This window comes from Phycodurus eques, chromosome 8 (genome assembly GCF_024500275.1).
Source record: "Phycodurus eques isolate BA_2022a chromosome 8, UOR_Pequ_1.1, whole genome shotgun sequence".
NCBI classification, from domain to species: domain Eukaryota; kingdom Metazoa; phylum Chordata; class Actinopteri; order Syngnathiformes; family Syngnathidae; genus Phycodurus; species Phycodurus eques.
The window spans coordinates 1,070,371-1,097,833 of NC_084532.1; the positions used below are offsets into that span (position 1 = coordinate 1,070,371).

General features: G+C 42.8%; 1 protein-coding gene across 1 annotated transcript in view; it reads left to right on the forward strand.

Annotated features, from left to right (window-relative positions):
* Positions 1 to 7,969, forward strand: part of kifap3a (kinesin-associated protein 3a) — a 92,632-nt gene extending 84,663 nt beyond the window's left edge. The window contains exons 19-20 of the mRNA XM_061683203.1: positions 755 to 842; positions 6,909 to 7,969. Of these exons, the coding sequence (XP_061539187.1) occupies positions 755 to 842; positions 6,909 to 7,062 (242 nt within the window). The 3' untranslated portion in view covers positions 7,063 to 7,969. The remainder of the gene's footprint in view (positions 1 to 754; positions 843 to 6,908) is intronic.
* The last annotated feature ends 19,494 nt before the right edge of the window (positions 7,970 to 27,463 follow it).

The window sequence follows — 27,463 nt, forward strand, 5'->3', positions numbered from 1 at the left end:
AGCTCAACAGAGGGACAGCCGAGGTTCGATGGTTTGGACACGTCCAGAGGAGAAATAGTGAGTATATTAGAAGAAGGATGATGAGGATGGCGCTGCCAGGCAAGAGAGCTAGAGGAAGACCAAAGAGAAGGTTGATGGATGTCGTGAGGGAAGACATGATGGCAGTTGGTGTTCGAGAGGAGGATGCAGGAGATGGCTTACATGGAAAAAGGTGACACGCTGTGGCGACCCCTAACGGGAAAAACTGAAAGAAAAAGAAGAGGAGTATTTCAAACTTCCCTGTTACACAGCAAAACTGTTCCACCTGAAAGGCATACAGAGCCACCAATTCTGCTTGGAGCTTAACAGGACAAGTTAAAAAAAATAAAATAAAATAAAATATCATGTGACTCATTGTCACTTAACTGTTTTCAGTGTCCCGTCCCTTGAATTCGGTTTGATTGTCTTATGTGTGGTACCTCGGCCCAAAAGTAATAATCTTTTAAGTCGTTTGGTGCCAGAAGTACAAGCACTTTTCAGTTTATCCAGGAAATCAGTTTGTGAAGGAAAATGAAATTTTTACTTTTTGTCAAGGAATAACAAATCAGATTTTTTTCTTCATGAAGTTCATGTTATTCTGAATACAACTATGAATTAATTACCATTAGAATGTTGTGTAAGTGCACTCGTAAACCTGTCAAAATTACTAAAACAATCTGGTGTGTTCTCAATGTGCATGTCATTTCTTAAACTTGGTTTTGAATATTTTCTACAGATGGGATTGTCTCAACCGATGGTGCGATCAGTCCAGAGTTCTACACTAACTTGAAGAATGGAGAGCTGGGCCAATCATATATGGAAAGGTACCAAACACTCCTACAATAGCAATAGTGTTAGATTAACTTTTTAGTGAATTAGGACAGATATTGACAACCATTGAGTGCCTAAAAGTACAAATTTGTTGCAATCAAATGCGATGCACTGAGAAAGTGCATCGCGGGGTTGAGATGAGAATATTTAACAGATCATAATGTTGCTTTGAGGAAAATGTATTATTGTAGGGATGTGCATACACGTCGGTTATGCCCGGCGAATAGCGGGGGATAGGTGCCAAGCCCTGCTGCGAATTGTGAAAGACCACAATCCCCCCTCCCCTTATCAAATCTTTACATTCAAATCTCTGTCGAGCTCCGTCATTTCAACTGAGTTCCGTGGCCCCATCTTGTGGTATCTTAGCCTATTAGACAGGGCTTTGGTGCCGTCTTGTGGTTTCTGAGGGTGTGACAGAGAGCACAAAAACAGTGAATAGACAGGTTTTTCAGAGGAAACAGGTTTAAAAGTAAAAAATTAAATAAAATTAAAAAAAAAAAAGCTAATAGGCAGAGGCCACACAGTGGTGTCGTGCCAAGAAAAAGTATTTTTTCACTTATTTCATCCCACTTAAGTTTATTTAACAAGCTAATATCTTCCATCCATCCATTGTCCGTACTGCTTATCCTGACTTGGGTCGCGGGCGTGCTGGAGCCTATCCTAGCTATTGTTAGGCGTGAGGTGAGGAACACCCTGAATTGGTTGCCAGCCAATCACAGGGGATACATAGACAAACAATCATTCACACGCACATTCACACCTACAGGCAATTTAGAGTCATCAATTAACCTCCCATGCATGTTTTGGGGACATAGGAGGAAACAGGAGTACCAAGAAAAAACCCACGCCCGATTTGAACCCGGGTCCTCAGAACTGTGAGGTAGATGTGCTAACCAATCAGGCACCGTGCTGCCCAAGCTAAAAGCTTCAAGATAGCGCCTAACTGTGTGGTCACCTCAGTTATGTGCTCTCTTGCACGGTCGATGTCTGTGTGTTTTTTGTTCGTCTTTGGAGACATTACGCGACTCACTTACACAAGGAAAGACTACGACTAGACTGGGTCTACCCCAGACTTCCTTTCCCCAACTTTCACAAACCTGCTCAGTTTTTTCTCTGACTTACTGGCCGCGGTCTACGGAGCACCGAGGCGAAGGAGACGCCACAGGGGGAAGCGAACCGGAGTGCAGGTCATTCTCCGTGAGAGAGGATTCCGAATCGATTCACCTTGCAAATTTACGTTCCCTACCCAACACAATGGACGAGCTTCATCTTCTCACCAAGACCAGAAAAGACTTCAGACGGTCCGCCACCCTCATAGAGACATGGCTTTGTGAACGCGTCGCCAATGGCCGCTGTACCAGACTGTTGCTCAAGTAGTAATTTCAAACTGCTACAAATTGCAAGAGGCATCGTTTGCAGAAATGTCAAAAAAAAAAAAAAAAAAAAAAGGTAAGCTTTCATTGGTCAGTGACTCTCCGCAGGGTGTTTTTATGTCTCAAAAATATTTTCTGTCAAATGGCTGGCTGTTGTCGTACTAGACCGCCTCAAACTACCGAGACAAATTCCTTGTGTGTTTTTGGAATACTTGGCAAATATAGATGATTCGGATTCTGAACGAAAATACATTTTACAATGTGATCATCAAAATGACATTTATCATATGTACAATATACTCGGGGTTGAATGACCTTGGATTATTTTGTAGTTGACGCATATATGGTGATAGTCGGGGTAGATTCTTTGATGACGTCATTATTTTTATTTTTTAACATTGTATCAGTTGTCAACTTGCTGATCGAGTCTTCATGCCCGCGCACAGTCTGCCTTCCTCCTCCTCCACCCAGGCACACACAAGCTCGCTGACTCTTCTCAGCTGCTCCGGCCCACCCCCAGACATGATACAATCAAATTCAGGCTGGATTCAAGGGCTGACAGAAATTCGAGACTTTCTAAACTCTAAACCCAACACACGTAACACAACTTCAGACAGTCGCTGCAGTACTCTGATTTAAAAAGATCTATATCACAGGAGAATATACATTACAATGTATATTTACTGACAATGGTCAGCTCATAGACAGAATTTACAGCTGAACAGTAAGCACATCAACATTACAAACAAGCAGCAATTGAGCCGTCCCATTTTACCTAACGTATACTTACTGATGTGGGGATTGCGCCTCTCCAGGATTCAGCAAGTCGGTAAGGCAACATTAGCGGGTGCCTCTTGGGATGGCCGTGAGCTTGTAGAGCTTGTGCTATTGTAATACTTGAGGGTGACTACGTCTACCAGTCTCATTTTTTATAAAATATTAACACAAAGTTGAGGCACTGCTGCTCGTTAGCTCAGAGGACCCTTCCTCCTCCTCACCGGCTGCCTCCCAGGCGTCCATGTTATGCAAATTGAACATTGAAGTCCCCCAGCTGAACGATGGAGTCCCTAGCGGGAGCGCTCTCCACCATGCCCTCCAAAAACGGTCGGTTACCCTGAACTGCCGTTTGGTGCAGAGGCAAAAACAACAGTCAGGATCTGTCCCCTCACCCAAAGGCGGAGGGAGGCTACCCTCTCGTCCACTGGAGTAAACCCCAACGTACAGGCGGGGCAATAAGAATACCCACACCTGCTCGGCACCTCTCACCGTGGGCAACTCTAGAGTGGACTGGTATCAGAGCCCAAGCCGTGTGGGGAGGCAAGCCCGACTATATCTAGTTGGGATTTCTCAACCTCACACACCAACTCCTTCGCTGCCAGAGAGGTGACAGGGCCCTAGAGCCAACTTCTGGAGCCGGGGATCGGCTTTCCCGGGTGCCTGCCTTCGGCCACCTCCCAGCTCACACTACACCCAGCCCCTATGGCCCCTCCCACAGGTGGTGAGCCCATGGGAAGGGGGACCCACATTATCCTTTCGGGCTGAGTCCAGAGGGGGTGACCCGCGTCCAGGCAAGGGAAACCTAAACCCATATATATTTTTCATCATAGGGGGGGTCTTGTTACATCTTGCATAAATTTCACATAGCATTTCAGAAAAATAATATAACAGTCAAGCATAGTGTAATAATATAACAGTAATAATACTGTGACTGTTAATAATATAACAGTCAAGCATAGTGGTGGGAGTGTGATGGTCTGGGGCTGCTTTGCTCCTTCAGGACCTGGATGTCTTGCTGTGATCAATGGAACCATGAATTCTGGTCTTTACCAGAAAATTATGAAGGAGAATGTTTGGCCATCAGTTTGTTACTTCGAGCATAGGGGCACTTGGGTTCTGCAGCAGGACAACGATCCAAAACACACCAGCAATTCAGCTTCTGAATGCCTTAAAGAACAAAACAAAATGGGTTTGGCCTGGCCTACTCAAAGTCTGGACTTGATTATGATTAAAATGCTGTACCAGTAATGAGGTAATTCTGATACAATGACGATTGTGCAAATGATGCAGTCTCAAGCAATTTAAACTGACTGTTTCTTAATTGTGATACAATGACAGTTGTGCAAATTGTGCAGAGTCCTCAAGCACGTCCGTGGCCAATAGTAATCAACAGCAGTTATGCAAATAACACAGTGACGAATCTATGAGTACAGTAATAATGTAATGTATTAGTGTCCCAACATCACCATTTAAAAACAAAATTTTATGTTCAACCTATATTTAATTGAATGCACTAAAAAGACAAGATATTTAAAGTTCAAACTGATAAACTTTATTGTTTTTAGCAAATAATCATTAACTTAGAATTTTATGACTGCAACACGTTCCCAAAAAGTTGAGACAGGGGGCAAAAAAAGACTGAGAAAATTGAGGAATGCTCATCAAACACCAGTTTGGAACATCCCACAGGTGAACAGGCTCATTGGGAACAGGTGGGTGCCATGATTGGGTAGAAAAGGAGCTTCCCTGAATTGCTCAGTCATTCACAAGCAAAGATGGGGCGAGGTTCACCTCTTTGTGAACAAGTGCGCGAGAAAATAATCGAACAGTTTAAGGACAATATTCCTCAACGTACAATTGCAAGGAATTTAGAAATGTCATCATCTACGGTCCATAATATCATCAAAAGGTTTAGAGAATCTGGAGAAATCACTTCATGTAAGCGGCAAGGCCGAAAACCAACATTAAATGCCCGTGACCTTCGATCCCTCAGGCGGCAGTGCATCAAAAACCGACATCAGTATGTAAAGGATATCACCACATGGGCTCAGGACGGCGCGACATCCGTAAGTGCAACTTGAAACTCTACTATGCAAAGCAAAAGCCATTTATCAACAACACCCAGAAACGCCGCCGGCTTCTCTGGGCCCGAGCTCATCTAAGATGGACTGATGCAAAGGGGAAAAGTGTTCTGTGGTCCGACGAGTCCACATTTCAAATAGTTTTTGGAAATTGTGGACGTCGTGTCCTCCGGCCAAAGAGGAAAATAACCATCTGGACTGTTATGGACGTAAAGTTCAAAAGCCAGCATCTCTAATGGTATGGGGCTGTGTTAGAGCCAATGGCATGGGTAACTTACCCATCTGTTAAGACACCATTAATGCTGAAAGGTACGCACAGGTTAACCGCCCCTGCTTATTTCAGCAAGACAATGCCAAACCACATTCTGCACGTGTTACAACAGCGTGGCTTCGTACTAAAAGAGTGCAGGTACGAGACTGGCCTGCCTGCAGTCCAGACCTGTCTCCCATTGAAAATGTGTGGCGCATTATGAAGCGTAAAATACGACAACGGAGACCCCGGACTGTTGAACAGCTGAAGCTGTACATCACGCAAGAATGGGAAAGAACTTCAATAATTATTGTCCTCAGTTCCCAAACGTTTATTGAATGTTGTTCAAAGAAAAGGTGATGTAACACAGTGGTAAACATGACCCTGTCCTTGTTTTTTTGGAATGTGTTGATGATTATTTGTACATAAGAGGAAAAAACTATACGTGTTCAAATATGGCGCTTCAGAAAAATAAAAAAAACAATTTCTCCTTTTTTGGTTGGCATCTTGACACTACAGTGAAGTCTCCAACAATTTTACATATTTGAATTTAACAAATCTTAACCGAATCATTTTAGAGGTTATGTTTGTTCAAAACCTTTGTTTCGTTTCATAATGGCATTTCACATATATGCACTGTGAATAAGTGCTCCAAGTGGGAACTTCCCACTGAGAAATACAACCAAAAATGACTTTGACCATTCCATTTTAAGCACCGTTTGTTCCAAATGTTCTCTTGCTTTATCATTCATTTTCTGATCTCTCTTTAATCTAACTTCCATACTGAGTCTCTTTCTCTCTCTCCCCTTACGTTTTTCCTTGTCTCTGTCTGGGCTGCGCGCAGTCAGTGAATAGCACCTGAGATGCAGATTTCATTGGCTGAAAGGGGTGGCTAAACTCTCATGCGATTGGTCGGTATGGGTCATCACTACCGTCAAGCCAGTTGCACCGCTTAAAATAGAAGCACCCCGTATGTATCGAATCTTTCTTTTTTGGCTATGGTGTGGGTCCATATGGGACTGTTTCCGGGTACGGACATGGACCGCGGTCCGGCAGTTATTGACCTCTGTTTTAAACGCTGTCGTCATGATCGAGCAAACCAGAGGGAGCTGTTTTGCTCCTTAGCTCGAAAGGTTGTTTGCTCACGGGCTAGCGAAGGTAATATATGGAATAAAATGAACTTTCACCAAAGTGTCCTAGTTGTGTGCATCTGCTTACACCAGTGGCTCGCTGCGCTGGGTGTTACTGCACCGATTAAAATTGATCAAGTCCGGAAAGTCTCTGTAGCTCACCCTACTCTGCCTCTGATTGGCTACTGGTCTGCACCAAGACAGGACTTTTAGTGGCTAATGATTCGCTGAAGCACTTCAGCAACACACACGCACATGGAGTTCAGCAATGCGTCTTTGGACGATGTTTGATAATATTTTGTGTGTGCCTGCTCATTTTTGTGCATCTCAAACATGGGACGCACATCAAACAAGATCCCTGTGATACAAGCCCTTCTTGCAAATGTTTACTTATGTCTCTGTCAGTTACAAACATTCTAACTCATTTTCTTTTTAATTTCCCTACCAGTGTATCAGACGAGTTCGCCACGTCAGCTCACGGTCCAGCAGATCGTCCGGTCAGCGCTTACGGCTTTCGACCAGATGAACAGCTTTTCAACTACACCACCTCCTCCCAGTTGACATGGAATCTGGTCAACGCGAATACTGATCCAGCCATTTAGGGTGGTGTTTTTGTTTTATAAACGATCCAGATAAATATGATAATAGTATAGCATCCAGTGTTTAGTGAAGGTTCTCAAAGTCAGAAAAGATGATCATTGTTTGTAGCAGCTGAAGTTGCACCAGCACAGGAAGTACCTAGAGCAGGGGTTACCAGCGTGGTGCCCGCGGGTCCTAAAATCGCCTACCAGTATTGGAAGATTGTGATTTTCTAAACCGGCAGAGATTTTTAGGAAGAGTGTTGAATATTGATAATTGTTTCCTCATTATTGTGAGAAATCATTAACAAGATCAATGTCTTCACTTAAATGAATATCATTATTTATAAAAAAAAACAAAAAAACATTCATTACTGAAGGTCATTTGAGCAAATTTACACATTACAGACGTGTGTATCAAACTGGTAGCTCGGTTTCCAAAAGGTTGGTCACCCCTGACCTAGGGAAATGACACAATGTATTTTCGAGGAAATAAAGCCACTTTAAGCTAAACAAAATATCTAGTAGCGATTTGATGTGGCCAAGTTCAGAACTAAAGTTAAACTAAAATGAAAGGATTGAAACAAACCATACTGAATGACATGAACAATTAATTTCCTTAAATTTGACCTGCAACTATATCTCCGGCCATTTAACCCCCTGGAACTAATAATTATTAGTATGTAAGTTATAGTCCTTTGCAAAAGCTACTTTCCATTGAACAACAAATGGAATAGCTGGTTGTAGACAGTCGATGTACGCTTCATTACAACTCTGACGAGATCTTGTGTGGATTTTCTTGATAATTCTCGCTGGAATCCCTGTGTGAGGGCAACTTCAGTCTTGTAATTCAATAGAAAACTAACCATTTGAATATTCACAGTTTTGTTTAAAACCTCAGCGTCAACTGGGATATTTATGTGAATGTAATTAACAAGAATGTTAAACGTGTTTTTTTTTTTTTTTGAACAAAACATGCACTGATTTCTGTCGATGAAAATATCCTTTTCATTAGCCTTTATTTGTTATCTTACCTTTTTTGCATGCAGGTTGCTTTCCTTGTGACTAAATAGTAATTTATCAAACTATTATGCTGTGTTTGCTATTTTATATTAACGGATGTCTATCCTCAAGGTTAAAAAAAAACAAAACAGTGACATGACATGCTGAAGTTGATGCTTTAGATACCAAACCGTGAATGGGCGCATGTATTGTATTTAGTCTTGGAACAGTCTCTGCACCGTGTCCGGGGATCTTAAAAGTCTTAGGATTTTTTTTGAAGGACTTAATTATCCTTAAAATTATACTTAATCTTTAGATCCCCTGTTCAAAAGTTTTAACAATTGAAAAAAAATAGCATTTTCTTTTTATATTTCTTTGAAACGGTTGGAAGTGTGGACGTAACAGCCTAGGAAGTCGGAAGGCTGACCCCACTGAGTGGACCGCAACTCGACAATGTGTATTTGTCATTGTTGGAAAAGAAAGCCCTAACTTTGCTTATGTTGCTTACAGTAGCAAAAAAATTATTTAAAAAGAAAATGGGACTATCCATCCATTTTTTTGTACCGCTGTTAAATAAATTGTACAAAGTTATCATTTATTTGCTGGCTTGCATTGGTATCGTGGACGGTTTTGATGGTTGCTTGCTGACCGTGGGGGAGAGGAAGATGTCTCGCCTTTAAGAAAATGACTCAGCAGGAATCATCAGAAAAGGGCACCTTGACCAAGGACACATAGCTAAGTGTTAATCTCATATCTTCACCTTGAAACCCTCCCCTTAGTATGTTATGTCTTGTAACTTAGATACCTCCCTATTTTAAATAAATACAGGAGCAACGGGGGAGATTGTTTAGAGCGTGATAGGAGACTGTAGTTGAACAATCTCCCACACATCCTCCTCATGAGCTAAAGAAACCAGAGTCTTCATTCCTTTGTGTCTATTTTTTATAGGTGTTGGGTGAGATAGAGCCAACATAAAATTGGTCCTTCGAGCCGGATGTCAACAGACCCGAGGATTCCAGTTGTGGAGCCGACTTCCAGTTAAGATACCGTGGCCACGGCAAGTAAGACCCTTTACAGGACTGGTCTTCGTTCTCCTCAACTGGGATCTGAAGGTTGACGACAATCCACATGATTGAAGACGACTTTGGTGAGTTAAAATATTAAAAAAAAAAAAAAAAAGGATTAAAGAGTGAGTGAATTGCACGACAAAGAAGTCTGCGGCAGAATAAACCTTGTGTAATACTAGTCACTGGCAAGTAAAAGAGGGACGGCGGAGTTCGAGAAATTCCGAGAGGACGGCGGAGTCCTGTACGTACTTAAATTCCGTGTTTGTAAAAACTTTACTAGTATCGTGCGAATGTGTAAAGGTATGAATGTATAAGACAGGATTGTAAGTGACAACTGGGCTTTGGAAGCAGATACAAGAATCCTCTGCCCCGTGTTGGGTAGATGTTTGAGGATTACCAAAACCCAGACGTTCATTGTCACTCTGTCATTTTGAATAAAGTCAGTATTTAGGTCACTCTAGGTGCAAATAAACTGACTTCCAAATTCACAAAATGGGAAAAAATAACAGTAAAATGGATCCAAAAGAACGCTTAACGTGTAAAGACTGGAAATATGTTCAACTCCAAAACCCTTCCAAAATAAAATTTAAACACGTGGACAACCAAATACGGTTTCGCTGGCCAGCTAAATTCGCAAAAATTGGTTCAACTTCGAGACGAAATAAAATGTCGACACAAAAATAATATATAAAAAATAGAAAAAGAGGGATATGACGACTTATTCTTCTGGCTAAACATGGCGTCTAAAAGAGAAAAAGGAAGTAAGAAAAAGAAGGACTTAGAACACCACGGTGTTGTAATGCCACATAATGACAGAGAATTACAACATCGAGTTAGGGCTTTAATAGAAAGAACCACAGCCAGGTTCCGCAAAAGGGCAAATTACACAGAAATCAGTAGAGTGAAACAAAAAGACAAAGAACCTTTTGAAGAGTATAGGGTTAGAATGACCGCTTGTTTTAAAGCAAACAGCGGCTTGAATGAGGATGCAAATCCTCAGGGCCCTTATCAACAACAGTTAAAAAATGCTTTACATGCGAATTCGAAAGAAAACATTAATAGATGGGTAGATAAACATGGGATAAACCTAGCAACTGGCCCTCTGGGGGAATATGTTAATCATGCCCTCCACGCAGCGAGAGTGTTAGGACTCAAAAAGAAGACAGATGTTTTCTTCAACGAAGAAACAGAAATATACTACCAAGGCAGAGGGAGAGCAAATTTTAGAGGACGCGGCAGAGGAAGTTATGGCAGAGGCCGAGGCAGTTCTGAAAACACAGGCTGTTGGTGCTGTGGAGAGAGAGGCCACATTGCACGTGACTGCCCTAAAAGAAATAAAAGAGAAAAGGTTACGATATCTCAGACAAACCACCGTTAAACATGGGAAAAGCCGTGTTGTCTGCAGCTTTGCAGCTTATAACGGAAGTAGAAGACAGCAAAAAAGGTGATGAGCTACATATAACTCTGTGGTACAAAAACACACCAGGGTCAGACGCAGGATATGAGAAAAGGTTTACGACATGCGACACCTGCTACAATTACTGTAGATTATCTGTACTCAGACAATGAAGCAAAAGTCGCGGCAGGAATCATTTTACCAGACAAATTAAAGGAACTGTATAAAAATACAAGTGTCCCACACATTTCATTGTGCAAAGATTATGAGTCACAGTGGGAACATTAGTAAAACATGCATGCGTACCGGATCCACACACATTGTTAAATTCATTAAGACCAGACGCTACTGTGTTTACAGTGGTGGACATGAGTAATGCATTCTTTTCTGTACCAGCAGAAAAGAACAGTCAATTTTGGTTTGCATTCACATTTGAGTGCAAAAAGTATACATTTACTAGGTTACCACAAGGTTACTGTGAAAGTCCAACCATTTATTCACAAGTAATGACAACAAGCATGTCTAAATTCACTCCCCCAGGAGGGAGCCAAATTTTACTGTATGTAGATGACGTGCTCCTGGCATCTCCAGATGGAGAGACATGCATCAAAGATTTCATCTAGCAAAGAGGGACATAAAGTTTGCAAAAATAAATTACAATTGTGTAAAAGGCAAGTCAAATATCTAGGCCATAATTTAAGTGTAGGAGGAAGGACTATATTAGATGATAGGAAAGCAAGAATGCAATTATTGGGGAAAAACAAGGTGCAAAACTACAAAATGAAATTTACGTAAGCACAGAAGGGAAACAAATACCTCCAAAAAAAAACAATTCAAATGGGCTGCTATATTGAGCCATGGTGTGTCACATGTCTCAAACGGAGGGATGGTGGCAGAGATACATCGACACATTACAGCCCTAAGAAATAGCAGAAAGAAACACGTGGGTTCATTTAACACACTGTAAAAGAGTCATTTCAGCTGAGTACTCAAATAGGGAAGGTGAGCAAAAGTCTGATAACGGAGCGGGAGCAGATGTGGAGATTCTGAAAACGCTTGCTGGTCAGTGAAGAACAAAGACACCAACCCGTTTAGTGAGAACTCAGCAGAATGGCACATCCGGAGAAATCCAAAAAATTGGTTACGAGATTCGATAGGTTGTTACGTAGCAACTTTGGCTACTATGGTGTTGGTTTTGTTTATGTGGTATATGGGACGTCCCACCCTGAATGATACCAACTGAGAGGTGTAAATCATGGGATTCTATATATCCCGTAACAAAACCACAAACACAAACCAATGTTTCTACTTTAGTAGCACCGAGTAATTTTACTTGTATAAACATGATTTGTAAAGGCAAGAAATTAGGACCACTGAACGACACACAGTGTAAAGTAACCTTAAAAGTAGGACCAAAGTTTAGAGATATTTATCCTGGCAGGGGCAAAATGATCCATCATACATCGACGCCATAGGTGTTCCTCGTGGGGTTCCTCGTCAATACAAATTATCTGACCAAGTTGCAGGAAGATTTGAGTCCCTCATATGCTGGTGGTGTACGATTTATACAAATGTTGATGGGATAAGCTATATCCACTTCAATGTACAGAGATTAGGAAATTGGACTCAGAGTGGGTTGGAAGCTGTGCATGAGCAGCACAAGGCTACCTCTTTAATGACGTTCCAAAACCGCATAGCTGTCGACATGCTCCTCGCAAGAGAGGGAGGTGTTTGCGGTATGTTTGGAGAACAATGTTGTACATACATTCCAAACAATACTGCTTCAGATGGCAGCTTGACCAGAGCCATCGATGGTCTACCGACCCTCAATCACAAGGTGAAGGAACACTCTGGTGTAGACACCTCCTTGTGGGACAGCTGGATGGACGTTTTTGGTAAATACAAAACCCGAATTTCATCAATATTGATATCAATTGCTGTTTTTGCAGCCATTCTGACATTGTGTGGATGTTGTTGTATCCCATGCATTCGGGCTTTAATCAGTAGATCAGGAATCATCAGAAAAGGGCACCTTGACCGAGGACACATAGCCAGGTGTTCATCTCATATCTTCACCTTGAAACCCTCCCCTTAGTATGTTATGTCTTGTGATTTTAGATACCTCCCTATTTTAAATAAATACAGGAGCAGCGGGGGAGATTGTTTAGAGCGTGATAGGAGACTGTAATTGAACAATCTCCCACACGTCCTCCTCATGAGCAAAAGAAACCAGCGTCTTCATTCCTTTGTGTCTATTTTTTATAGGTGTTGGGTGAGATAGAGCCAACAACCGCTAATCCTGACTAGGATTGCGGGCGTGCTGGAGCCTATCCCGGTTATCTTCGGGCGAGAGGAGGGGTACACCCTGAACTGGTCGCCAGCAGTGTTCCCTCGCCACTTTGCGGTTTGCGGCTTCAGTGCTTCACAGGTTTTTCCCGATATATTCATTAAAAAAAACCTAATAATTCATTAAAAAATAAAAATGAAAAAATACAGCCATATCAGGAGCCCTATTGCGGAAAGACGCATTGTTTCATGTTGATGCATGAGAGAGAAGGTTTCCCTGCATGCCAAATAAAGAGATGTGTTTATGGTACGGTACTGTACAAGGCGCGTGATTGGTTCCCGGCGCGACATCGACCAATCAGAGCACGAGTGGCTTTATCCCGTGAGCCGATTGGCTGCTCATCATCGCAGCCTCACCCAGCATCTTACCTTGTTGTGTCTCGCCAGTCTCGTCCACGCTGTTGTGTTTTTTGTTTAAGCGATAATTATTTTGATGAGTTAAGCAAGCCCTTACAATGCCGCCGAAGCGCTGTGCCCCTGCGAAAGCTTCCTCCGGGGCGCCCGAGAGCAAGAAGATGATGACCATCAGCGCAAAAGTGAAACTTTTAGATTTGATCAAAGAGGGCAGAAGTTATGCATCTGCCATTATGGCGTGAATGAATCTACAGTGCGGTACATGAAGAAAGAGGAAGCAAACATCCGCAAAACTGCTTCAATAAGGAAGCCAAACGTGTGGTAACTCCGCGTAATAAGAGACGGGGCGATGTCCTTGTACAGGGAAATTTTGAAGCAAAACCAAAACAAAGACAACAACTACCCATCAGCATGTTTTTCTCCAAGGTAAAACCCCAGCTACACCGTCAGCGCCTCTCTCAGAAGGCAATGTTGACAAATGTTAATTACTCGAGAAGGCTTTAGAATTAAAGATTTAAGTAAATACTGTGTACTGTTGTAATCTTTCTCTCAAATATGTCAAGTGTAAATACTGTTTACATATTTGAAACATTCTGGTAGCCACATACACATACATCCACGAAAATTCCTAGGGAGTGGGGGGCAAATCCTACTTTGCGGTTTTTCCACCTTTCGCGGGGGGTTCTGGTCCCCATTTTTTAACGGGAGTTTCAAAGTCCCCGGCAAAGACGTCTCGATATATCCTTTTTCTATTGGCCCAAAGTTCGGGATAGTGGGACATCGCAATTATTATGACTTCATCCATTTCCCCCCTTACTGTTAACAGTACAAGTCTGCCAAAATGGCGCTTAGAAATCACTCTGCCAGCCCCTCCCATTGGAGGAGCATTCTGTCGTCCTGCGTCGCCGCTCCAAAATCAAATAAAAATTATATCCGTGGACACGACGCTGAGCATCTGATGCCCGCTTGCATTTATGCGACGCGGTGCATCGCTTCAAAACGCGCTGCTGTCCCCTCAGCACATACACAATGAATAGGAAAGTCCAGGTCGCCAGATGCCTTGCCAAGTGCAGTGTGAAACGGGCTTAAACACAAAGCTCTCGATTTATCAGTTGATTTACGTACCGCCACCTATGGACGCGAGCTGCGGGTCATGACTGAAAGAACAGGATCACGGATACAAGCGGATAAAATGATTTTCCTCTGCAGACTGTTTGGGCTCTCCATTAGACAAATAGAGTGAGAAGCTCAGTTATCACGGAAGGGCACTGAATAGAGCCACCGCTCCTCCGCATTGAGAGGAGCCAGATGAGGTTGCTCGGGCATTTGGTTAGGATGCACCCTGGACGCCTCCTGCCTGTTCCAGGCACGTCCCACTGCTACGAGGCCCCGGGGACGACCCAGGACACACTGCAAGGTACTACAATATGGCTCCCAGTTGGCCTGGGAATGCCTTGACATCCCCTCAAGAAGAGCTGTTTGAAGTGGCTGGGGAGAAGGAAGTCCGGGCTTCCCTACTTACGCTGCTGCCCCCGCCCCCACGACCTGGCCCCGGTAGGGCTCTAAAGTGGGACCAATTTGGCTGCCCCCCTAATTTCTGAACGGTGTGCCTAAAAATAATACGCCCAGCAATTGAGGAAGAAAAAAAAACATCTCGGCGACTTTTAAAGTAGAGTTTGAGTGAGAGCGTGTGTGTGTGTGTGTGTGTGTGTGTGGTTGCGTGGGTTTGGAACACGGGCACTGCAGTCAGACGGAGAGAGCTGCTAGTGTAGTTGAAGGCAAGTTTAATGATGGCTGGAGCTGTACAATTAGAGAAAGTTGAGCAACATAAATTGAATTACTTCCAAAGCCAAACCCCACCGCGACAATGTGGGACCATTTTGGATTCAAGCCAGAAGAACACGGCCGTCCCGCTAACACCAGCGAGCTGCTATGTGGCATTTGTATGACGTGGCAACAAACACCCCAAAGTCACATTGAAAACGCACCCATCCACCCCCAATTTCTTCAGCTGGGAACAAAAAACACGGTGGGACATTTCACGTTTCCCATCAGCTTGCAATTAAGGAAGCCTTTGCCCAACAATGCACATGCAAAAGTGACAGCGTATATGGCGCACGCTCACATATACAGTATAGTGTTACTTGTTTTATGAGATGCAGCCAGTCAAAAGGTTGAAAAAGCAGCATTGAAAAAAATGCTGCAGACGTTTGATAGGCAGTACGAATCTTGATGCAAGACCGGTAGCTTTGATCGACTTGTTGTAGCTCTACTTATTAATGCTGTGACTTTGCACTTTTTCTTAACCGACTGCAAACTTGATTGGGAGGATATTGGCCTGTTAAGGTATTAATGACTCTCCAGATCTCTGTGCCAAATGTTTAATATTTTTTTGTGAACAGAGCCTGAGTTTGTTTTATTCATCTTTTTTTCAAAGACACACTATATTGCCAAAACTATTCGCTCACCTGCCTTGACTCAACTATGAATTTAAGTGACATCCCATTCTTAATCCATAGGATTTAATATATCTGGATGTTGCACTGTAAAAACCTAAACTCTTCTGGGAAGGTTTTCCACAAGGTTTAGGAGTGTGTTTATGGGAATTTATGACTATTTTTCCATAATTGCATTTTAAAGATTACACACTGATGTGGGATGAGAAGGCCTGGCTCTCAGTCTCTGCTCTCATTCATCCAAAAGTGTTCGATAGGATTGCGGTCAGGATTGTGCAGGCCATTCAAATTCTCTCATTGTTATTATTATTATTATTATCTTGATGAACCTTGATTTGTGCACTGATGCACAGTCATGTTGGAACAGGAAGCGGCCCTCTCCAGACTGTTCCCACAAAGTTGTAAATGCTCAAAGTATTAGCCCCTGAGCTCCAGTGAAAAGAACTCTGAATGCTTCATCATACCAAAAGGTTTTGGACAGTTTAGGGATTGGGCCTTGCTGTTTCAACATGTTAGTGCACCAGTACACAAAGCAATGTCCATAAAGACATGGATAAGAGAATTTGGAATGGATGAACGTGACTGGCCTGCACAGAGTCCTGCTCTCACTGATAAAATACCTTTGGGTTGTTTTCGAGTGGGGCAGTGAACCAGACCTTCTCGTCCAACATCAGTGTGTGACCTCACAAATATGCTCCCGGAAGAATGGGCAAAAATTCCCATAAATTCACTCCTAAACCTTGTTAAAAGCCTTCTAACAAGAGTTGAAGCCGTTATAGTTGCAAAGGGTAGACCAACATCATATTAAACGATATGAATTTAGAATGGGATATCACTTACAATTGTATGTGAGTCAAGGTAGGTGTGTAAATACTTTTGGCAATACAGTGTATTTTATTTATTGATCTACATTTCAATGTCAATGTTCAATATGCTTGAGAATTAAAAGTTAATTGCGCTGAAAAATTATGTACTTGAATTATTATGCTTTAATCTAATATCAGAAGCATTAAAAAAAAAAACAGAAAACAAGAATAAAAAAACATCAACAATACTATGGTTTATTGTGCCAGTTTCTGGGAAAATATAGCGTCCTAAAAAAAGGTGTCGTTGTGACAGGCCGAGGTGAGTGGCCAAGGTCCATCACCTTTAGAGTGCAAATAGCCACGGATGACAAGAGGAAAAGAACAATTGAAAACTTGATCTACCTGGAAGTCCAAACCAACGCTCTGACACTGAACACTTTTCAGTAAGTTACATGTCGTGGAGAATGTCGCTTCAAAAAAAGAACTGTTAACCAGATTGTTAGTTAATCATTTAACGGTCAATATTGCCTAAAAAGATAGGCAGCTATTTTGTTTGAAGTGAAACTGTTAAAAAAAAAAAAAAAAAAAAAAAAAAAAAAAGGTGTTGAATGGGATGCGGTCGAAAATTTGGGTGCACCTAACTTTTTGTGCTGGAGCACCCAAGAAAAATTGTTGGGTGCAGCAGTGCAAAACGCCTGGAGAAGATGGATGGATGGATGGAATGATTACAAGCTATCTTCCATCCATCCATCCATTTTCTGAGCTGCTTATCCTCACAAGGGTCGCGGAAGTGCTGGAGCCTATCCCAGCTATCATCGGGCAGGAGGCGGGGTGCACCCTGAACTGGTCGCCAGCCAATCGCAGGGCACATAAACAATCATTCACACCTACAGGCAATTTAGAGGCTTCAATTACCCTACCATGCATGTTTTTGGGATGTGGAAGAAAACCGGAGTACCCGGAGAAAACCCACCCGGGCGCGGGGAGAGCATGCAAACTCCACACTGGCGGGGCCAGGATTTGAACCCCGGTCTTCAGAACTGTGAGGCCGATGTGCTAACCTGTCCAACTTTGAAGTACCAATGTTATAGCATGTGATACCTTTATTGCTTTATAGCCTTTAAAGTATCCGTTTTATTGTTTAATAACACCTAGAATTGCCGGTGGCCGCTTGTGACCCTTTGAAGTACCTGATTTATTGTTTTAGGACCGCTAGTGGGAGACATAATGACGTCACATGATCACAACAAACCACCTAAAGGTTAAAGCCATAAAACTGTCAGGGTCGTTTGACGAAAAGCTCCACATTCTTCTTCTTTTTTTATTATTATTTTTTTTTAACCGATTAGTTAGTCGATTAGTCAATATATATATATAAACAAACACACACACAGTGGGGCAAAAAAGTGTTTAGTCAGCCACCAACTGTGCACGTTCTCCCAGTTAAAAAGATAAGAGAGGCCTGTCATTTTCATCGTCGGTATACCTCTCCTATGCGAGAGAAAATGAGAAAAAAAATCCAGAAAATCACATTGTCTGATTTTATTTTCTTAGCAAATTATGGTGGAAAGTAAGTATTTGTTCATAACAAAAGTTCATCTCAATACTTTGTTATTATATACCCTTTGTAGGCAATGACAGAGGTCAAACGTTTCCATAAGTCTTCACAAGGTTTTCACACACTTTTGCTGGTATTTTGGCCCATTCCTCCATGCAGATCTTCTCGAGAGCAGTGATGTTTTGGGGCTGTCGCTGGGCAACACAGGCTTTCAACTCCCTCCAAAGATTTTCTATGGGGTTGAGATCTGGAGACTGGCTCGGCCACTCCAGGACCTTGAAATTCTTCTAACGAGGCCACAACCTTGTTCCCCAGGCGGTGTGTTTGGGATCATTGTCATGCTGGAAGACCCAGCCACGTTTCATCTTCAATGTTGAGTGACTGCTTACCTATTGCAGATTCAGTGTTTCCAGCCTGGTGCAGGTCTACAATTTTGTTTCTGGTGTCCTTTGACAGCTCTTTGGTCTTGGGCATAGTGGAGTTTGGTGTGTGACTTTTTGAGGACAGAGGAGCCTCTTAAAGAAGAAGTTACAGGTCTGTGAGAGCCAAAAATCTTGCTTGTTTGTAGGTGACCAAATACATATTTCCCACCATAATCTGCCAATAAATTCTTTTTGATTTTCTAGATTTTTTTTTTCACTTTGTCTCTCATAGGTGAGGTATACCTATGATGACAATTACAGGCCTCCCTCATCTTTTTGTGGGAGACCTTGCACAATTGGTGACTGACTAAATACTTTTTTGCCCCACTGTGTGGAAATATATATATATATATATATATATATATATATATATATATACTGGAGCCTATCCCAGCGATCTTCAGGCGAGAGTCGGGGTACTCCCTGCACTAGTCGCCAGTCAATCGCAGGGCACATAAAAACAAACAACCATTCGCACTCACATTCACACCTATGGGCAATTTAGAGTCTTCAATGAACCTACCATGCATGTTTTTGGGATGTGGGAGGAAACCAGAGTACCCGGAGAAAACCCACGCTGGCGCGGGGAGGATATGCAAGCTCCACACAGGTGAAGCAAACCTCAGAACTGTGAGGTAGATGTGCGAGGTAGATGTACTAACCAGTCGTCCACACCTCTGACTTCTGCGTTGACGATCCACGAACAGGATGTGAGACGCATCTTCAAACAAAAAATGATCCATAAAGCGCCAGGCCCAGACTTTGTTTCCCCATCCTGCCTCAAAGTCTGCACGGACCAGCTTGCTCCGGTCTTCACACAGATCTTCAATAGATCTATAGAACCCTCCACCATCATTCCAGTCCCCAAGAAACCTGCAATATCAGGTCTGAATGACTACAAGCCTGTTGCCCTGACATCTGTGGTCATGAAGTCCTTTGAACGCCTCGTGCTGGACCACCCCTACAGCGTCCCCTGCTAGACCCCATGCAGTTTGCCTACTGAGCAAACAGGTCTGCGGATGACGCAGTCAACATGGGAATGCACTTCATCCTAGAACACCTCGACGGTCTGGGGACCTACGCAAAGATTCGTTTGTGGACTTCAGCTCTGCGTTCAACACCATCATCCCCGAACTCCTCTCCTCCAAGTTTCTCCAGCTCAGCATCTCACCTGCCATCTACCATCTACCAGCGGATTTACACCTTCCTGAAGGGCAGGACACAGCAGGTAAGGCTGGGGGACACCACCTCATCTACATGCACCACCAGCACCGGAGCGCCCCAAGGTTGTGTCCTCTCTTCGCTGCTCTTCTCTCTCTACACGAATGACTGCACCTCAACGCGCCTGGCTGTCAAACTCCTGAAGTTTGCAGACGACACCACAGTCTCCGGCCTCAACAAAGACGAAGACGAGTCTGCGTATCGACAGGAAGTGGAGCGGCTGGAGCTGTGGTGCGGCCGAAACAACCAGGAGATGAACACGCTCAAGACTGTAGAGATGGTCGTGTACTGCAGGAGGCATCCTTCGCCACAGCTGCCCCTCACGTTGTCCAGCTGCCCTGTGTCAACAGTCAAGACCTTCAAGTTCCTGGGAATTGGCCCAGCAGTGGATGTACTTCCTTTGACGTCTGAGGAAGCACGGCTGGCCACAGGAGCTGTTGAGGCAGTTCTAAACAACAGTCATCGAATCAGTCCTGTGTTCTTCCATCACACACTGGTTTGGTGCTGCGACAAAAAAGGAGAAAATCTGACTGCAAGGGACAATCAAAACTGGTGAAAAGATTGTCGGTACCCCCCTACCCACCCTTGAGGACTTCCACGCTGCCAGAACTAAAACAAGAGCGTGCAAAATCCTCTCGGACCCTCCGCATCCCGGTCAGCACCTCTTCCAGCTCCTTCCCTCAGGTAGGCGCTACCGATCAATGCAAACTAAAACAAGCAGACATTCCAACCGCTTCTTCCCTCTTGCCATTAACTTCTTAAATAGTTAACTTACAATTCCATTGCTACATGCTGCCAATTTTTGTCTTGAGTTTGTTGTCACATTTCTGTTGGGCCAATTATACATTACTCGTGCACTCACTGTAGTAGTCTCGGACACACCGTTAAAGATGACAGCAACCCCCAGTCTCGTGCTTTTCCGCATACCTGCCTCGGCTGAGCCAGTCTACGTACACAAGACATCTAAAGAAAGCCTGGTCTGCTTATCAAAGGAGAAGCATGGGAGATTTAACTTCACACATGGATGCTCAATGAATTACCAGCCAGTCCAAAGGAGCTCATCAAAGCTGAGACACGGACATCTGATTTCTCACTCGGACGCTCAATGAATTAACTTCCACCCCCAACCAGCCTGAAGAGTCTCACCAACAAAGACTTCTTTTCCCCACTGTTTTCTGTGACATTTGTTCCTTCCGTCTGGGGCAATGGATGGGACTCGCGACACCCACAGGCGGTGGAAAGCTTACTGCTATTCCGGAGGAACTAATCATAATCTTTAATGGATTTGAATGTTATATGATATTTTAAGAACTTTGCATGAACGCCTTCGTGTTACCATCACAAAAGCGCCGTGGTGCCCCTTTATGAGGAAAAAAATCATTTGATTTTAATGCTGAAACTTAAAATCACGCTAAACCGGAAGTGACGCAGGTGTCGCTTCCAGCTTATTCTTTTCTCATAAATTAATTACGCTTTTATCCAATAAAATAAAATATTACAAAATGTATGCGGTATCTGTAGTGACAGTGAAATATGCAGAGTTGAGGGGACTTTTATTTTGAAATTCCACATCAGATTTGGGTGGACCTCTTTTGTTGGAGACCTGGGGTGGTCTAGTGTCCCCCAGAACTGGACTGGTGTTGCGATACCTCATAGATTTTTTTTTTTTAAATGAATTTTTAAAATCAGTAGTATTGACAGTATAATGTGCATATTTCAGGGGACATTTATTTTGAAATGCCACATCAGATTTGGATGGGACCTCTTTTGTTGGAGACCTGGGGTGTTGTAGTGTCCCCCAGAACTGGACTGGTGTTGCGATATCGAAAGGATTATTTTTATTCCCTTTTTAAGTATTGGTATGCATTGATAGGCACGTATTATTTGGAGGCTTTTATTTTGAAGGTGGCTTTCGTCGCTCGTTGACGGCTTATTACGGTAATACAAAATTATGGGCGGCTGGCTTGACTTCTTTTCGAGTGGAGGCTGGATTGATGATAATTGGACACTGTAAATGAAAATGAAAAAGTTTTGAACTGCACTGCTTGTAAGAAATGGAGTTTAAAATACTGTCAGTCCAGCAATGTCCTTCTGTCGGTGCAATGAAAATCAAATTGATCGATTGTAATTACAACTGAATCACTATGCATTGCCCCGCTATTTAAACATCCCATCCCTCTGAATCTATGTCACTGTCTTCCTGCAGGGGTCAGAGCTGCCACTTGAGACTCTTTAGCTAAAGGTGAACCTACCTACTGTATATCCACTTCAACCACTCCCAATCGCTAATATCTTCAATAGCCAGCTTCAGGAAAAACACTCAGCCATTGAACGGTACGGTTACTTCTTTTCTGAAATAATTACAATTCATTGCAGTCTGGATTTAATTGCCAGGGTTGTGTGAGAAGACTGTCTATCCCACATAGGACTTGGATGGATGCACCGTGTTGTTGCTGTTGTGTGTGCCTGTGTAAACATATGTTTATGTGATAGTCTAGAAAGTCTCAGCAAGCTCGATGCTATCATTGTTCTTCTTTGTTATAATACAGAAATGGCCTGTTTTACATTTGCCAAAGCGTTGATGGTCCTCTTCAACTTGCTTATCTTGGTGAGTACAAGGTACCGTACGTCTGCTTTCATAACAAGAGTATGAGGAAGGCAGTGAAGGCAAATGAGTGCACCTTTGAGGTATGGTCATGTTAATCAAATCAAGTTTTTTTTTCTCGAAGGGCTTCACAGGCCCACGGTTGACAGATTGATTCGTGATGGGCACGGCAGTTCTTTTATGTGCACTGAATCATTTGAAACAATTCTTTAAAAAGATTCATCCCAAAAATGTGTTCACCGAATCGTTCAGTTCTTTTTCACAATATCATTCAAGTGCGTCCTCATTCAGTTAATGATCCATCCCAGAGGTTCACGGTCACTCAACATGTGGAGTTGTTGTCATTTATTGTAAACTAGGAAAAATGATCAATTATTATTATTATTTTTTAAATGGCTAAGTGATCACCTACCTACCTCTCTCTCAGCAAGCTCGCGAACACCCGGCTTCGGTTGTGAGTCGTGAACGTGCGTGCGTGCAGCGAGCTCAGCTAGCGACCGTCCTTCCGCGTCCCCTGACGTCCAAGCTAGGCTCCCGTTGGCGTGGCCGACGCCAGCCCCCCGCCAGCCGGGCTTCCTCCTCACTCACCTTACTCTTATTGCCTTCTGATTCGTGGAAAGCGTCTTTGAGTGTCTTGAGAAGCGCGACATAAGTTTAATGTATTATTATGAAATAAAAAGCTTGAATACTCACATTAGAGACACAGAGGGAATGATATGAATGCGTACGTATATACATCTATTGTTAATTTACATTTATTTTAAATATGTGTGCTTGACTGACTCAAAAATGAGCCGTTAGCTTGTGGCTGCTAGTGAAAGCTAGCCCCGCGAGGACGTGAGGACTTGCGGTTAAAATCACTCATGAGTACGTTCACTGCGTAGTACGTCGTTCCCTGCGCAAACGAATCACTCTTCGTACGGGAACATCGCTCCTTAGCGGATCACAAACCAAGAAGTTCAACGAACAAATCCCTCGTGGCTAACGGATCGCGAACGACAAGTTCCATGAACAAATCAAGTCTTCCGTTCTTCAGTAAACCAGTTCACTGTACGAATCACTCTCTTCACTTAAGTCCCTCCCCCCGCCTGCACGGCGGTGCCTGACGCTTGGCTGCTCAGAAGCAAACAGCAATGTTGTTTACGTAGTGCAGTGCAGTGAGGAGTGCAATAACCTTACATTGGAGAGACTAAGCAGCCACTGCACAGACGCATGGCGCAGCATCGACGGGCGGCTTCTTCGGGTCCAGAATCAGCAGTTCATTTGCATCGCAAAAAGAGACATCCAGACAACCTAAGGGCTTTGGCCTTTACTGTTGAGTGAACAAAAAACATGGGGAGAGACTGTATTAAAAAATTTCGAGCAGCAGAGAAAAATGTTTTACTAGTTCAGGACATGTATTTTAAGGTAGAGGAGGGACTGCATCCTTATGTGCATTTCATTCACTCACTCACCAAACTGCTTTAATTTTATGTATAGAATGTCGTATGTATAAAACAGACATTGACATGCCAACTATTTCATAGGGTTGTTTTGAACAAATCCTGGAACCCCTGAAAGAGCATGCAAACGTTGTGGGAGGAATTGCAGCAGGGATTGGTATCTTAGAGGTAAATATTCACAAAAATATTCGATGCAGTGTAACATTACGGTAACCCAATTTTGGAAACCCAACCTGCACCCTAAAATTTGATCTCTGTGTTTTTTTCACACCATGTTAAATGAATTTAAATTTAATAATTACATTTTACTGACTTCTGTCCTGTCTGTCATTTAACTGGAGCTTTGTTGGTGATACCCAATACCCAAGCACTGATAATGTCAGACATGACTTATTCAACAATACTAAAAGAAAAGACGAGTACCCAGACTAGAGACAATGCACCTCTTCCACCAGTGTAACTTTATTGCTTTAAAAAACTCAAATGAAGAGTTAAGTGCAAAATAATTCCAATACGTTTTCAAGCCTGTATAATGCGTAAGCACGTGGCTGCTAATTTTACGATAGTTGCTTTGCGACCAAGATTTCTGGATTCGAAACAATATTTAATATAGTATACTGTAGTCACTGTCCTTTCTAAACAGGACATACTGTAGGGTCCTTGCGTTGTGGTCACAACCCCAAATATTGCTCTATATATCGCAATATATGGGGCTATATTAATCGTTAAAATCAAACCAATCTGTATCGTAAAAGGGCACCACGTCACCTTTTATGTGTATACAATTTATGGAAAGTGACGAGAAACCGTTTTATCAGTCTCATAATCTGACGGTTGCTACGTTATATGAAATTTCGAGTTCTAGATGATAGAGGCTTACTTAAACTCAGAACACACACAACATGCAACCAAGAGTGGAATTCTATAGTATATTTAATGAAATCTACAAGGGATATAAAGGGAAACACACAAAGGGGTCTAACTAAAGAAAAAAAATAACACTAATAATGGTAAAAGGAAGGAAAATAGGAGTACAAAAAGGGAAATAGAACATTGTGTGTTGGACTAAAGTTGAAAACGCGAGCATTTAATGCTTCCAATCCAGACGAGAGAGAGAGAGAGAGAGAGAGAGAGAGAGAGAGAGAGAGAGAGAGAGAGAGAGAGAGAAAACAAAGTTGGGATTTTGTCTGAAGCTCGTAATTTCCCCAAAATGATTAGGCACTAATATTGTAGTCTGGCAAACACTTGCCGTGTCTACTCACGAGCATAGTTCATCTGGCCTCTGGGAGTGGTCTCTCTCTGGGCGCGTCTCAGGAAGCATGGAGACAGATTGGGTTGAAGAAGAAAAAGATGCAGAAAAATAAAACTAAACAAAAGAGAGGGACGATGAAAAATGGTTGTTCGTCACGCCCTCCTTGGGAGAATATGACCGCCTCTCTCCCCGCCTTGGGTCCGGGGTCCGTTAGCACGTTCGGAAAACTCACGTTTGGCTGGGAGCGTACCTGGGTAGCTCAGCAGCCACGGCTCCCTAGCCTAGCCTCAAGGGGGGGGGGAAGGGTGGCCGCCAACAAGACAAGAGCTAAAAAGCCAGAGGAGAGGAAAAAACACGAGAGCAAGAGAAGGTGCGAGTCAGGGTTAAGTGTGTGTCGAAGAGGGACGGCGAAACCTGGAGGAGACCACACCCATCAGCTTGAATCTTGTCTCATTTTTTACCTTTAAACCTTTGGGTTTATAAATCCATCCATCCATTTTCATTACCGCTTATCATCACTGCAGTCACGGGACCTGCTGGAGTCTATCCCAGGAGGCGGGGTACACCCTGAACCGGTCGCCAGCCAATCGCAGGGCACATAGAAACAAACAACCTTTCACACGTACGGGCAACATGCAAACGCCACACAGGCGGGACCGGGATTTGAACCCCAGTCCCCATTACTGTGAGGCAAATATGCTGTCCACCGTGCCGGCTGTTTATACTTCTACTTATATACTGGCAAATCCACTGCTTATGATTCAAATCACATTTCATGCTGCTTGGAATCAAATCAAGACAAACAGTTCACAGCGTCGTTTGTACTGTTGACACACTGACACAGACATCAAGGCATACATTTGGAATAATTCGGCAGAGTTCGTAACATATCAAAACACACATTTATCCTTTGGTGAAACATCAAATGAGAGTCCCCCGGTTCGACTTTGCAGTTCCTCTCGACGCCAGCAGGTGTCGCCTAGTCCCAGCAATTGTTCCTATTCAAAGACAGGTGGTCCGGTGGAAACATCCGGGGGCCATTGATGCTTGGGAGTTCAGACTTCGAGGGTAGATGTTAATTAGTTTAGGGTCCACTAGGCGTCTTCTTGGGGCAGTCTCACAGCAGGACCGCTTGGAAGAATGCAGTTTATCAAGGTGGCGGGTGGGGGGCCAACCTGGCAACTGGGTCAGAGTCACTACAACTGTATATAACAATATATGGGGCTGTGACCACAAAACGCGAAGACCCTACAGTATACGTTGCATTGGAACGGCAAATAAATATTCAAGAAACCGCAATGGCCGAACGTTGTGGAAAAAAACACTGTAATTCTTGGACATACTGTGTGAAATATTGTTTACGTTACATAAAAACATTTCTGTTTGCATATTCTGTTAAAACGCCTTCCCCCCCAGAAAATACATATCAACAACAGATTAAACATGATTTTAATATCTTATTTTCCCAGATTTCTTTCCTTGATAGTGTCAATGTCCTTGTACTGTCGCATGGACGAAAGCGTACGTTGAGACGGCAAAGGGATACACATCAAGCAACACGAATGGATCCTTCTTGAATTGCTTTTTCACTTTTTCTGGAAGTTACTAAAATCTCATCACCATCAGTTGTCAATACAATTTAGCAATATAATGCTTGTGTTCTGTCACGTCTATTCCTCCAATTGCTTTATTTTCTACTTCGGCTGACCATACTCAGAAAACAATGACCCTGCAAAAACAAAAAGCACTGTTACTGGACATGAAGGGGAAATTGAAAGACTGTTCTTGAAAAACACATCATAACATACGTGAAATAGCTCAATAAATTGTCATGTCCGGATTTGATCTTTCAATGGAATCTTTTTCAGTGCCAAAACATATTTTTCGAAATTGCCAGACTTTATTTCAAGTGCCATCATGAAACACCAGTATTCTGGCACACAACACCAACTACGAATAAAAAATATTCTAATATCATAAAAAAGTTGAGTTTGATATGTCATCGCACAAAATCACAAATGTAGAACAAATTTACAGCATCCATCCGTTTTCTATACTGTACGGCTCATTTTTCCCTACTTGTTTGAGGCTACAGTGGTAACTATAGCTAGTTGTACCTAAAGCACATTTTTGTTGTTGTCTTGTGTTGTTTATGCCTTTTTAGGTCAATAAATATGATTATTTTTGTTGAAACGATCAATAAATAACTTCTGAACTGCAAATCTACTCTCACAAAAAGTTTTTTTTCCCCCCCCATTCTTTACTAATCAGTTATATTTCTTTTGTAAAAGCTTGAACACAGGTTTGCATACTTCCTTCGACATGACTGGACTGGACTTCCTGGAAAGAGCATGAAACAGCCGCAGCTCAGGTTTTGACCAGAACAAAGAGATCAGAACACATCACTCCAGTTCTAAAGTCTTTACACTGGCTCCCAGTCAGCTATAGAATTGACTTTAAAGTTATGCGACTGTTTTCGAAATCATTAAATGATTTAG